The sequence below is a fragment of the Bos mutus genome, chromosome 24, assembly GCF_027580195.1.
Source record: "Bos mutus isolate GX-2022 chromosome 24, NWIPB_WYAK_1.1, whole genome shotgun sequence".
NCBI lineage: Eukaryota > Metazoa > Chordata > Mammalia > Artiodactyla > Bovidae > Bos > Bos mutus.
Window position 1 is genome coordinate 680,511 of NC_091640.1, and position 14,549 is coordinate 695,059.

The 14,549-nt window shown below is 47.6% G+C and overlaps 1 protein-coding gene across 2 annotated transcripts in view; it reads left to right on the plus strand.

Moving 5' to 3' along the window:
• Positions 1 to 14,549, plus strand: part of SLC66A2 (solute carrier family 66 member 2) — a 40,892-nt gene that overhangs the window by 6,782 nt on the left and 19,561 nt on the right. The window contains exon 3 of one of the 2 annotated variants that reach the window (XM_014481847.2): positions 6,054 to 6,107. The exons of the other annotated variant lie outside the window; for it this stretch is intronic. Coding sequence (XP_014337333.2) covers positions 6,054 to 6,107 — 54 coding nt within the window. The remainder of the gene's footprint in view (positions 1 to 6,053; positions 6,108 to 14,549) is intronic. 2 annotated transcript variants of the gene reach the window in all.

A 14,549-nucleotide genomic window follows, 5' to 3' on the forward strand; every position in this document is an offset into this window, starting at 1 on the left:
GTTTATTTCCTCTAATCTGCCAGAAGCAGGCTGTGAAAACGCCAAGTGGTTTGGGTTGGGAAGCTCTGCAGCCCATGGGCCTCTGTCCTGTGCTTTCCCCACCCCGTGGCCCCCTCCACCTGGCAGGTGGCCAGCTTCCGCTTCCGGAATGTGTCAGCCAGGGCTGTGAGGGTGCCTCCGGCCCCGGAAGGCAGACTTCCAGGGGAACTGACCATGCACATTAAAATAACTCAGGGGGAGAGTCTGAGGAGCCCAACTTCAGCTATAGGACAGTCAGGCAGCCTGAAAAAAAGCTTGAATGTTTTCCAGCCATCTTTTATAAAAGTTTTCAGTTCTGAAGGTCACCCATTCAACTTGAAAGTAAAAATTAAAGAAACATCAGTGGTATTAGGGAGAAAAAGCAGGTTACTTAGAAAAATATCTAATTTGTTATCTGATGAGTGACACCTGCTCAGTAGACATTTTGAGGGAGACAGGACACAACACAAAAGTCAAACACTCTCCACCCCACTGCCCAGAGGTGACTGCTTGGAACCTTGTGGCATTTTTCCCCAAGTTTTTCTTTTTCAGTCTCCTATCACAAGATTGGGATCATTTTCAAAATTAGGATCAAATGTTTTAAAAGCTCTCATTCCACAGAAGCTTTTCAGTGCCCTTGTGTGCAGTGGAGGCAGGACCCAGAGGGGTGGGTTCCCCTTTCAGAATGTCCAAGATGGGGCGGCATTCACGGAGGCCACGTGTTTCAGGGAGAAATTGGCTGGAGATGCTAATATAAACCTGCTATTTAACTGTGAACCAGGAGTGGAGTGTGGTGTCTGTCTTGACAGTGCTGTGTTTTCCTTTTTCACTTTTTGTTGTGGAGAATTTCAAACATGTAGAAGTGGGAGAGCAGCATATGGTGCTCTGTGTGGGGCCCTGACAGCCTCCGACCGTTTTCCAGAGCCCGTGCACATCCTCTTCCTGCAGTTGCTGAAGCAAATCCTTGATATAGGCCATTTGTAGATGGTCTGTAACATGTCTTTAAAAGATAAGACTTTAAGAAAGCATGACACAATATCATCATTCCATAAGAAGCCCGTTCTTCTTCTTATCAAACCACCATCTGTGTGAGTTTCCAACTGTCTCTTGTGTTTCCTAAGTGTTTGGCCAGTTTGTTTCCTTAGATCAAGATCCAGTTATGGGCCACAAACTGTGATTGGTCGGTGTCTTTTTGTTGTTGCAATTTGTCTTCTTAATCTATATGGGGGTGCATGCTAATTCCCCTCAGTCATGTCTGACTCTTTGTGACCTCATGGATGGTAACCCACCAGGCTCCTGTCCATGGGATTCTCCAGGCCAGGATACTGGAGTGGGTTGCCATGCCCTCCTCCAGGGGATCTTCCTGACCCAGGGATCTAACCTCTGTCTCTTACGTCTCCTGCATTGGCAGGTGGGTTCTTTACGACTAGTGCCACCTGGGAAGCCCTTTTAATCTGTTCAGTTCAGTTCAGATCAGTCGCTCAGTCGTGTCCAACTCTTTGCGACCCCATGAATTGCAGCATGCCAGGCCTCCCTGTCCATCACCAACTCCCAGAGTTCACTCACACTCACGTCCATCGAGTCAGTGATGCCATCCAGCCATCTCATCCTCTGTAGTCCCCTTCTCCTCCTGCCCCCAATCCCTCCCAGCATCAGAGTTTTTTCCAATGAGTCAACTCTTCACATGAGGTGGCCAAAGTACTGGAGTTTCAGCTTTAGCATCATTCCTTCCAAAGAAATCCCAGGGCTGATCTCCTTCAGAATGGACTGGTTGGATCTCCTTGCAGTCCAAGGGACTCTCAAGAGTCTTCTCCAACACCACAGTTCAAAAGCATCAATTCTTTGGTGCTCAGCTTTCTTCACAGTCTAATTCTCACATCCATACATGACCACCGGAAAAACCATAGCTTGACTAGATGGACCTTTGTGGCAAAGTAATGTCTCTGCTTTTGAATATGCTATCTAGGTTGGTCATAACTTTCCTTCCAAGGAGTAAGCGTCTTTTAATTTCATGGCTGCAGTCACCATCTGCAGTGATTTTGGAGCCCAAAAAAATAAAGTCTGACACTGTTTCCACTGTTTCCCCATCTATTTCCCATGAAGTGATGATCTGTAGTTCTCCCTAAATCCCCTTTGTCCTTTGAACTTATCTGTTGTTTGTTCTATGTTGTGCGCTTTGTGCCCAGCATGGGGTCAGTGGACCGGCAGCAGCACTTGGAGCGACAGGGCTGCAGAATCTGCACAGAATCAGGCTGCTGAACCAGGGCTGTGTGGACTGCCCTGTGAAGAACATTCTGCAAGGTGATTCAATCCAGGTCCGCCCTTTAGATTCTGCAGGACTGTTGTGCTCTTCCTCCAGGAGGCACGCCTGGCAGCTGGCCTCTCTGGAGGGTGGCAGCCAGGGGGGCCCAGGGCCCAGACCTGACAGTCTGTCCCGGCCGCCCAGCACCCCACTCTACTGTCCCTGCCCCTCTAGAGGTACTTCCCCGTGAATGCTACTCAGCCTTTCAACAGTTTGATTTATAAAGGAGAGGCAGGTGAATGCTCACTTGTCGTTCAGTCACTAAGTCAGGTCCGACTCTGCGACCCCATGGACCGCAGCACGACAGGCTCTCCTGTCCTTCACTACCTCCCAGAGTTTGCTCAAAGTCATGTCCATTGAGTCGGTGATGCCATCCAACCGTCTCTGTCATCCCCTTCTCCTGCCCTCAGTCTTTCTCAGCATCAAGGTCTTTTCTAACAAATTGGCTCTTCGCATCAGGTGGCCAAGTGTTGGAGCTTCAGCATCAGTCCTTTCAATGAGTATTCAGGGGTGATTTCCATATTTATCTTTATTTACTTTTCAAAATCAGTTCGCAGTACCTTGCAGTGATGAGTGTGTTTGTTTTACTTTACCCCATGATTCACGTGACAGAAGTCCCATTGCTCCCTGTGGCCAGCTGCCCGCCTCCGACCCTCCGCTGCTGGCTCTTGCCCCTGGCATGGTGGTCCCCTGGAGTGCGGACCTTGCTGTGACAAGATGCTCTGAGCTCGCTGTCCGGTCTCCTGCCCCAGACCTGGTCTGGACATGGCCTTGGAGGCCCCAGTCGGGCCCCTGGGACGGCTGTTGGATCGGGGTTCTTCGGGGCCCCAGTGGGTGGGGCAGGGAGGTTTCCAGGAGGCAGAGTGCCGTTCTCAGCTCGCTTCCCTCTCAGCTCCCAACGGGTGCCGTCTTGAGGTTGTGCCAACAGTGAGGCTGCTAAGTTGTTTAAATGCTGTCCTCAGGGTCACACGTCCCTCCTGCCAGATGCCTGTGTCGTGCAGTCACTAGAAACAGCGAGTGCCTCCCAGTGAGTGGGCCACCAGCCAGATACCCGAGTGAATTGTGTTGAGATTTGCCCCAAGTCTCAGCACTCTGGTGGAATTGGCTGGGAGGTAGACGGGGATGGGCTGACTGCAGAAGAGGACAGGGGTCCTTGTGAGCTGATGAAAGCCCTAGAGTTCTGTAGTAGTGGTGGCGGCAGGACTCTGGGAATGTACTAAACACACTCGAAGTGTGAATTTTTTATGGTATGTAGTTATAGCTCGGTGCAGCTGGAAGAAAATGTTGGGTGGGGAGAGTCACATACCATCCTGAGAATGAAAGCTGAGGACCCCCCTTCCCAGGAGGATGCTTATGCACAGACTGTTCTGCGTTTTCAGGGGCTCCTTTGTGTCCTTGGACCTCGGGGCACAGTCCTGCCTCGGTCCAGCCCACTGCCCGGTGCTGACCTAGGGTCTTCTGTTCCTGTGTTGCTGGACCACCATGAACACACCTCCTCGTGGGCCCTGGGCCCCCTACCTCTCCGCTGCAGCCGTTGTCCACCTCCGCCCCCTCCCACACGTAGCCCCCATGTGATCTCTCCAAGGTGCCCCCAGCAGTGAGTCTCAAACCGTGATGAGGACCAGAGTGCCCGGGGCGTTTGCAGATCTGCCTCTTGTCTGTCAAGCACCGTCCTGTCCTCTGGCCGCCCCAGGGCTGACTGTCCTGTCTCAGCCCTGCTGAAACTTCGGCTTAGTCGTCTCTGGCTCCTGTCTCTGTGGCTGCTCGACAGGTGGGCCCCAAATTTGGGGGCAGGAAAGGACATTTTCACCCCAGACTCTGCAGTTTGGGCTGTTTGCTCTCTCACTGTCTCTTGCCCCTGCTTGTCCTCCCCGTGTCTTCCTCTGTTTTTGGATCTCTCTGTCTCTCTTTGCCTCTCCCACCCTCTCTCCCCCTCTCTGTTTCTCTCTTTACTCCTCACTCTTGTGTCTACGTGGTGCTGGCCGTCGGTTGGACCTCAGCTGGGCTCTGCTGGAACGCTCCCACGTGGGCTCCTCATGAGAACTGGCCTTCCTCACACTGTGGAGCCATGGTTCAACGGGAGTGTCTGGGAAGAACTGGGTGGACACTGCATCTTTTTAAAGATCTGGTCTTGGAAATCACACAGCATTGCTTCTGCCGACCTGCACCTCAGGCCCACCCTGAGTCAAGGGGACAGGGGCCCTCCTCCTAGTGGGGGGTGCAGGCTCTGAGGGCAGTGTGGTCTGGAAGTGTTGCAGTCGTTTCTGCAGCTTGGTGCCTGGTGTGTCTTCAGTACAGATCTGTGGTGGCACGTGATCACAAAACATTGCCAGTGTCTCTCGGCTTCAGAGCGCCCTTTCCTCCATCTGTCCTACATGAAGGTGTTTTTCTAAAACGTAGATCTGATCATGTTGCTTTCCAGCTGAAAAACCTCAGGTAGCTGGATGCTGTGCACAGGATGTGACCTTCCCACCCAGCTTGCTGCTGGCCGCCCTGACCAGGGTGTGTGTCTGGCTGACCCCAAGCCCTGCACCTGGCCACGCCCGGTGGTTCTGCAGGGCAGGTGTGAAGCTCTGCTTGTCAGCTCAGCGGGATCAGGCCGGGAGAGAGAAGGGCAGCTTTGTGTCCAAGCCCATAAGTGGCTGAGTGGAACGCCCTGTCCTGTAGCCTACCCCACTTCCCTCTTTTGGTACTTTGATCTTTAGAGGAGGTGCCCATTAATGGTGAACCTGATCTAAATCAAAGACAGAACCAAAAAGCTGGGAGAACTGACCAGCTCTGGGGACTCAGAACCCAGAAGGTCCAGAAGGGGGTGTTGGAAGGGAGGCAGGGTAAGGAGAGGAGACAGTGGTTCCTGTTGGTTTATGAACCACCCCCTCCATCCCCCCAGCTCTTCCCTGAGCAGTATCAGCTGTCCCCGGGTCTAGGCAGAAAGGCTGGTATTTGCTTTTAGCTGATTACTTGAAAAATTTTCAGTTTGGGGTAGTTTCCATTGCCTAGTGCAGACCCATGACCTTTGCTCCTGCCTTTGCTTCTGACCTCAGTGACTGACCTCCGTCCCCAGCTCCACTTGCAGGTGGAAACCCCCTGGAGGAGCTCTGGTGGTCTTCAGGGCCTCTGGTCAGTCTGTTGTTTTCCTGGGGTGGCCCAGTCTAGGGAAGCCTCAGGTGGGGCCGGGGGCGAGTGGGAAGGCAAGGTGGCTGGCAGTGGAATCTCACACTGGGTCCTTCCTGGGCCACCGCTGGGGGCAGCTGCCAGCCCTGCTCCCTGACTTGATGTGATGTCCAAGGGCGGGCAGGTTCACATGCTGAACTAGCTGTCTGCTCACGGTGAGTGCTGTGTTGAGTGCCCTCGGGAAACAGCTTTGTTCTGAAGAATCTGGACCCTGGGACAGCTGTCTTGTAGCCAGGGTTTGTGTCCAGGTGAGTTTCCAGGGAAAGTGGAAGGTAGGGTCTGCTGTATCTCATCAGCACCTCCGACTTTAGAAATTAAGTGAGATTTGGTGACGTTCCATTTTTTTCCTCTGTCCCAGGGACTTATTTTGAAAGAGGACAGGTTTGGAGAACAATGGTTCACAAAGTGGATTTCCTAATGCACAGAAACCAAAAGCTTGTCTTTCTGTTCCATTTTTTTTTTTTAAAGAAATGCAACAAGGACTTACCAGTGTTAAAATCGGTCTGTTTTTGTCTCTTCTTCCTTTCTGTTTTCTCTCTCTTTCTCTTTTTAAATGTAGCTGCAGATAATAAAGATGGAGAAGTCAGAGTCCCCCTTGGGCGGTCCTTTCTGGGTATGTACCACACTGCATGTGCCACCCCTGGAGCACCGGGTCCGTTTCCTGCTCTGCAGCTCTGTCCGTCTCTTGTCTCCACTCACACCTGTGCCGCATCCTCTCCTTGCATGGGCATCACCCACCCCACGTGGCTGCATCTCCAGCCAGCTAACCAACACAGCCTGCTGTTTTCAAGCATGAAGTAACCACTAGAAACCTACCCATTTGCTGTGTGTGTTAAGGGGGAGGGATGCAGAGAGGTAAAAAGAAAGACATGAATTCTGTTTGTTAAGCTTATCCCAAAGTATTTTATTCTTTTTGATTCTGTGGTAAATGGAATTGTTTTCTTAATTTTCGCTTTGGATTGTTCATTGTTACTTTGTAGAAATAGAATTGATTCTCACATATCGATCTTGGGACCTGCAGCTTTGCTGAACTCGTTCATTCTAATAGCTTTTTAATGGATAGTTGAGGATTTTATATATGCAAGATTATGTCATCCACAGATAGAGAGTTTTACTCCTTCTTCTCCAATCTGGAAACTTTTTATTTCTTTTCTTGACTAATTACTGTGGCCAGAAGTGGGAGAGTAGATGTAGATGTGCTTGTCTGGTTACTGGTCATAGTGAGAGAGCATTTCCTTCTTGATATTGAGTATGGTGTTGGCTACGGATTTTACAGAGATGCTTATATTAGGTTAAGCAAGTGCCCTTCTGTTCTGAGTTTGTTTTCATCATGAAAAGATATTTGAGTTTGTCAAATGCTTTTTGTGTCTGTTGAGGTGATCATGTGGTTTTTGTCATTTATTCTACTCATTATAGTACATTATGTTCATGGAGTTTTGTATGTTGAACCAACCTTGCATTCTTGGGATGAATCTCATCTGATCATGATTTATAATCCTTTTTATAAGTTACTAGATTTTGTTTGCTACTGTTAGGTTGCTTAGGTTCCTTTTTTTTTTCCCCTTCTTCATATGATAACTGATTTTAGTATCAGGATAGAACTGGTCTTATGAAATAAATTGGAAATGGGAAGCGTTCCTTCCTCTTCTATTTTTAAAAAGAATTTGTGAAGAATTGCTATTAATTCTTTATTAATTAAAAGTGTTTTAATTGAAATATATTTGACAGGTAAATTAAAGGTACGTGTTGACACATTTATATACTGTGATATAATAGCCAAGTAGTGGTAATGAGTACCTATATCACATTACATATTTACCATTTTTTTTAATGGTTGGATGATCACGTTTAGTCTCCTAGCAAGTTTGATGGTTGGAACAATCACTTTTCATCTCCTGGCAAGTCTGATGGTTGGATGATCACTTTTAGTCTTCTGGCAAGTCTGATGGTTGGATGATCACTTTTAGTCTCCTGGCAAGTCTGATGGTTACGACTGTACTCACTGTGCAGTGCGTCAGATCCAGGGGCTTCTTCAGCACTTGCTTCAGGTTTATTGGTTCTTCTGAGTGTTTGGTAGGATCAGACAGTGAAACCAATCTGGGCTTGTGCTTTCTATGGAAAGTTTAAAAGGACTAATTCAGTCTTTTACTTGTAAATCTATTCTTACTTTCTATTTCTTTCTGAGTTAGTTTCAAGAGAAACTCTTTGTTGGAATTTGTCCAGTTAATCTGTTATTTGTTGGCATATATTGTTCTTATAATCTTTTTGATTTCTGTAAAGTTAGTGGTAATGATCTCTCTTTAATCCTTGACATCAGTAATTCGAGTCTCCTCTCTCTCTCTCCATCTTGTTTTGTTTCTTGCAGCTAAAGGTTCATGCATTTAATTGATTTTTTTCAAAGAGCCAACTTTTGGTTTTGTTGATATTTCTCTATTGTTTTTCTAGTCCCTAGTTTATTTCCACTTTAGTGTTTATAATCTCTTTCCTTCTGCTTGTTTTGGGTTTAGTTCTTCTTTTTTTTTTTTTTTTTTACTTGTTAAGCTATAAGGTTAATTTATGGATTTGAGATATTCCTTCTTTTTTTATTGACATATAGTTGATCATCTTTTTTAATATAACTTTTAGCCATAATTTCTTTGTAAGTAATGTATTCACTGCATCCTGTAAGTTTTGGTATGTTTTCATTGGCCTTAAAATATTTTTAAATTTCCTTCAGGATTTCTTCTTTGATTCCTTTGTTACTTATGAGTGTGTTGTTTAATTTCCACATATATTAATGAATCCCCAAGTTTCCTTCTGTTATTGATTTCTAGGGGTTTCCCAGGTGGCACTAGTGATAAAGAACACACCTGCCAATGAAGGAGACCTAAGAGATGCCAGTTTGGTCCCTGGGTCAGGAGGATCCCCTGGAGGAGAGCGTGGCAGCCCACTCCAGTATTCTTGCCTGGAGACTCCCATGGACAGAGGAGCCTGGAGGGCTGTAGTCCATAGCGTTGCAAAGAGCTGGACACCACTGAAACGACGTAGCCTGCGTGCATAGCACACATGCCTTGATTTCTAATTTAATTCCATTGTAGTTGGAGAAAATATTTTGTATCATTCCAGTCATTTTAAATTGAGGCTTGTTTGATGGCTTGGCCAATGGTCTCTCCTGGAGAACGCTCCATGTGCACTTGTGAATGATATAAGTCCTACTCTTCAGGTGGGGTAGAGGAGCGTCTGGCTAGGTTTTGTAGTGTTGTCAGCTCTTCTCTTTCCTTATTCCTCTGTCTGGTTGTTACGTCAGTTACTAAAAATGTGTATTGAAATCTCCGACTGCCTTATTTGTGTCTCTTTTCACTTCTGTCAGTTTTTGCTCTTTATATTTTGGAGCACTGTTGTTAGGTGTGTATGTTTATAGTTTTATCTTACTGATAGATTGGCCCTTTTATCATCATAAAATTTTCCTTTATGTCTAGTAATCGTTTTGTTTTAAAGTCTGTTTTTTTCTGATAGTAGTATAGCCACTGTAGATCTCCTGTGATTGCTGTTTGTATGGTATATCTTTTTCCGTTGTGCTTTTGACTTCTTTTTTATATCTTTGAATCTAAAGTATGTCTCCTGTAGAAAGCATATGCTGCTGCTGCTAAGTCGCTTCAGTCGTGTCCGACTCTGTGCGACCCCATAGACGGCAGCCCACCAGGCTCCCCCGTCCCTGGGATTCTCCAGGCAAGAACACTGGAGTGGGTTGCCATTGCCTTCGTAGAAAGCATATAGTGGATCTTTAAAAAACTTCATCTTGCGGCTCTGGCCTTCGATTAGATTGTTCACTTCACTCACATTTCATGTCACTATGTCTGGATTTACCCTCGCCACTTCACTTTCTGCTCTCTGTCCTCCCATCTGCCCTAACCTCCCCCTGTTCCTTCTTTATTACTTTCTTTTGTATTAAGTAAACACTTTTAGGGTAATATTTTAATTCCTTTTGTAAGCCTTAAATATATATATACACACATATGTGTATATAATAGTATACTACATTGTATCACGTTATGTTATTTGCTTGGTGTTTGACTCGAACATCAAAGTTTATGATATGCATCTTACCAAAATCTACTTTAAATTTAAAGTAACTTGATTTTTAATCAATTAAAAGAGAAAAAGAGAAGAAATATGCACTTTTACTGCCTTTTACCTACATGATCACCACTACCTATACTTTTTGTTTTTCTCAAGTGGATTATAATTACTGCCTGAGGTCCCTTTCTTTCAGAATGAATAATTTATTTTTAGTATTCCCTATAAGATGGGTCTGCTAACAAGAAATTCTCCCAGATCTTTTTTATATGGAAATGTCTTTATTTTGCCCTTTTTTAAAAAATGTTTTGCGGGAATTCCCTGGTGGTCCAGTGGTTAGGACTCTGCTCTCACTGCCTAGGGCCTGGAACCTGGGTTCAGTTCTTAATCAAGGAGCTAAGATCTCATAAGCTGTATGGCCAGGGAAAAAAAAGTTTTGCTGAATGTAAGAATTTTGGTTGACAGGGCTTTTTTTTTTGGCTGCATTTCAAATGTGTTTTTCATTTTCTCTTGCTAATTTCTCTTTCAGCCATGCCACGTGACTTAACGGGTTCTTGGTTCCCTAATCAGGGATTAAACCTGAGCCCTCGGCAGTGAGAGTGTGGAGTCCTACTGGACTACCACTGGACTGCCAGGGAAGTCCTTCTCTTGCTGATTTCAAGAGTTTCTCCTTTGGCATTCAGCAGGTTGACTATGATATGTGAGGGTGTGGATCCCTTTGCGTTCTCCTTTTTGGAATTTGTTAAGCTGCTTGGGTGTGCAGATTGATATTTTCATCATATCTGGGGTTTTCAGTCATCATGTCTTTGGCTGTCTTCCTCTCCTTCTCCCCTCCTCTCCTCCTATGTACATGTCACATACTTGTGCACTGACTGCTGTCCCATGTGTCTCTGAGGTCTTGTTCAGTTTTCGGAATTCTGTTTTCTCGTTCTGATTGCATGATCTTTATCAATCTGCCCTCAAGTTTGCTGATTCTTCTGCCAGCTCAGTTCTGCTGTTGTGCACCAAGATTGTGTCTTTTGACCTCAGTTTCTGGACTTTGCAATTCCAGAATTTTCATTTGGTTCTTTTTAGTAATTTCTGCCTCTTTATTGATATTCTCTGTTTGATGAGACATTGTCAGTATACTTCCTTTAATTCTGATTTACAAAACATTTATTTATTTGTGGCTGCACAGGCTCTTCGTTGCTGTGTGTGGGCTTCACACTGTGGTGGCTTGTCTAGTTCTGAAGTGCAGACTCAGCAGTTGTGCATGGGCTTAGTTGCTTTGTGGCACGTGGGATCTTCCCTGATCAGGGATTGAACCCGTGTCCTGTGCATTGGCAGGCCAGTTCTTATTCACTGAACCACCAGGGAAGCCTTTCCTTCCATTCTTTATGTGTGGTTTCCTTTAATTTTTTTAAAAATCAAACGTTTTGAAGTTTTTTCTTCAGACCGAAACTTCAGAAGTTTCAGACTGCTTTGAAGTCTTTTCTGCCAAATCTAATGGTTCTTCTGTCTCTTAAAAAGTAATTTGTTTCCTTTTTTTCCTTCTCTGTATGGGCCACTTGCCATACTTTGTTGAAAACTGGCTATTTTAGATAAAATACTGTAGCAACTCCAGATACCGGCCCCACTGTGCTTAGGGGCTTGTTTTACTAGTCTCTGTGTTTAGTGACCTGGCCTAAGGGTACCAGGAGCTGACCTTGACTCTCCTTTGTCCCCCTGTTAAGCTTCTGGGGAGGGGTGGGGTCTGACACTCTGATCAGTAGCTGCTTGCTCTGTTGATTTTGACAACAGCCTCAGGCACGTAGGGACCCACCCCATCCCCGCTGCTGGAGTTCCTGCCCCCGGGCTCGCGCCACTGTGTCCGCGGTCGTTCGCGCGTTCCCGGAAGCGGCAGGGCGGGCCGGCCACACGGGGGCGCGCGGGCCGCGTGGCATGGATCTAGGGCCCCTTGCGCGGACCCGGGTGTCCGCAGTTGACTGGGTCTCGGCCTGATGGGCGGGGCGGGCGCGAGGATAGGGGGCGGCTGCGGCCCGGGGCGGCCGTACCCCACCCCCCGGAGGCGGGAGGCGTGCGGGTCTGACCTACAGCCTGCCCGGCGACAGCAACCAGGCCTCCGCATCCGCCCCGCCTCCGGCCGGCCCGCGCCGACCCCAGACCCTTTCTCTTTGTGATGTGTCCTCGATCTGAGAGCTGAAGCTGTCCACTGAGACTGGCCAGGGGGTTGTGAGTTTTTAAAAGTTGGCTCCGCGGAGCTGCGCTTTCCTGCAGCAGAGCCCACGTAGGGGAGCCCTCCGGGCCGTCCCTGGGGGCACAGGGGCCCAGGCCAGCCGCGCGCATCCTCACTGGACCCTGGGCCTGGGGCAGGTCACCGTCGCTGACCCGGGGTGCCCACTCATTCGCTGGTCCTGGTTTTCTCTGGCGAGGAAAGCGGCAGGCCGAGCGCAGCATCCCCAGGTGGCGGCGGCTGGAGCTGCTGCTGGAATTGCTCTGATCCAGGGCAGGAAGGGCGGTCACCCTCTCTTGAGGCCGCTGCTCTCTCCGGCATCATCGATGGCCGATCTATACCCTTTGAGACCAAATCTCTTACATAGTCGTTTGGAGAATAAAAATACAATTCGATAGGAAATCAAGTCCTTCTTGCCACTAGGACACAAGCTCCTGGTGCAGATTCTTCAGATAGCAAATGGCTTCTTAACTCAGAAGTGATTGGACTGAGCAGGGAAGGAATGGCTTTGTGGATCCAGGGAGCCTCAGACCTTCCGCCAGCCAGGTGGGGATTTCTCCACGTTTACATAATTGGGAAGCTTCAGGGATGTGTTGGTCACCACCAGGCATCTTTAGCGGCAGCTCAGGGGCAGGCGAGCTGGGTGGATTGGAGGCCCTGTGCTGATTGACTGGCCCCCATGTGGGCCTGGGACGTTCTTTCAGCTCTGAGTGCCTTGCCATCCAGACTTGCCCTTTGGGGCCACTGACTGGAAACCACATCCGGGGAGAAAGCACATCCCGCTTGAGCTGGGGGCTTGCCAGGGGAGTGAGGGGAGGTGATTTGTATTAACACCTCAGCTCTCGTGGGCATCCTCCTGTCGGCGTTCTGCCTGCGTCCCTGTTCTCCGAGCACCAGCCGCTCACGCACAGAGTGGGATGCAGCGGCCCAGGAGGAAGGTGTCACCTGAGTGGCTCTGTTTCAGGAGTAGGGTGCCAGCCCGCCCCTGTGCCTGGTCTAGAATCAGTTTTGAGAGGGAGTCCAGACCATTCTTTCTTAGCTTATTTTAAAAATTATTAACAAAAAAATCTTTGACGTAGGAATCCCTAAAGAAGTATAAGAAATTCTTGATTCTTCTGATTACAGATCAGCGATCTATACATTTTATTAAGCATCTTCTGTGTTCTTCTAACTTTTTCTGACTAAACTCTGCAAGTCTCACTTCACGCTTTCTGTATCTACCCAGTGTTATCCTCAGCCGACATTTTTCTTTATGTAATTTCCTGCTTTTTTCTCCCTGCTGCTTGTTTTAACTCACCACATCAGTTACAGTTAATGGGTAGAAGGGTCATTAAATGTCTTTTAAATTGTCCAGGATTCAAATGACAGCACCTCAAACTTAAAGTTTGAAAGAACTTTTTTTATCTTCAGTATTAGAGAATATATTCTCTAAAGTGAATATGTATGTCTGTATACAATTTGAAAGTGCACAGTTCATTGGTTTTTAGTACTTTCACGGTGTTGTGCGGTGACCACCACCATCTCATTACAGAATATTTCCATCAGCCCAAAACAGACCCCACACTGCCCAGTTGCCTTACCCCAAGCCCTGGTAACCACTGATCTGCTTTCTGTCTCTGTTTTGCTTATTCTGGACACGTCATGTGAGGGAATAATACAGACTTTTGTGTCTGAATTCTTTCATTGAGCATGTATTTTCAAGATTCATCCAGGTGGTAGCCTGTGTTAGTACTTAATTCCTTTTTAAGGCTGAGTAATATTCCACTGTGTGGCTGGACCACATTTTGTTTATCCATGTGTCCAGTGATGGACATTTGGGTTGTTTCTTGTTTTGAATAGTCCTGCTGTGAATAATCATGGGAAGTTTTCACGTGAACAAGAAGGTTTTCAGTTCTCTGGGATATTTACATAGGAATAGAGTTGCTGGGCTGTGTGCTAACTCCACGTTTCATCATTTGAGGAACTGCGGGACTGCCTTTTAAAGTGGCTGCACCATTTTAAATTCCTATCAGCTGTGTGTGAAGTTCCCAGTTTCTCCACATCCTCATCAAGACTATTTTCCTTTTCACTTTTGCCATCGTAGTAACTGTGAAGTGATATCTCATTATGGTTTTGACTTGAGTTCCTTACAACTCGTGATGTTGAGCATCTTTTCATGTGCTTGTTGGCTATTTGTGTGTCTTTAGAGAAATATTTATTTGGGTCCTTATCATTTTTTAATTGTGTTGTTTGTCTTATTGTTGTAAATCATATATATTCAAAAGGAATGTGTACTTCTTCTCCCCCGGGAGTTGTAAGTGGTGCTCGTTTTGTAGACTGTCAGGCTTCGGTGTCCTGCGGAGCCTCTCTTGGTCCTGTCCTCTCCGAGGGACCGGGACCTGTGTGTCTTCCCTGTAGCAGCGCTCATGCTTCCTCTCCCAGCCTCTCTGTACCGGCTGTGGTTGGATGACTCAGGTCCTCAGGAGCCCGTGGCTGCGGCCCCCCAGGGTTGCCTGGTCCTTGGCCCGTGCACTGAGGATGTGTTGAGAGCATGTCCCTTGGGGGTGTCCTTAGCTACCTGCAAGTCCAGGAGGCAGAGAGGTGGACGGTCTCCAGCAGTGTTCCCTCCCGGCTCTGTGACCTGGAAGAAGCCCGTCCAGAGGCAGTGGGGGCTCTGTCGCGGGGTGTGGAGGCCCTCAAGGATGCTGGTGGTGGCCACTGCCCCGGGCTGTGACGGGGCAGGGTTGGGATGCTGGCAGTTCCCTCGTGTGAGGACACAGGGCCCGTCCTTGCACCTGAGGGAGCCCG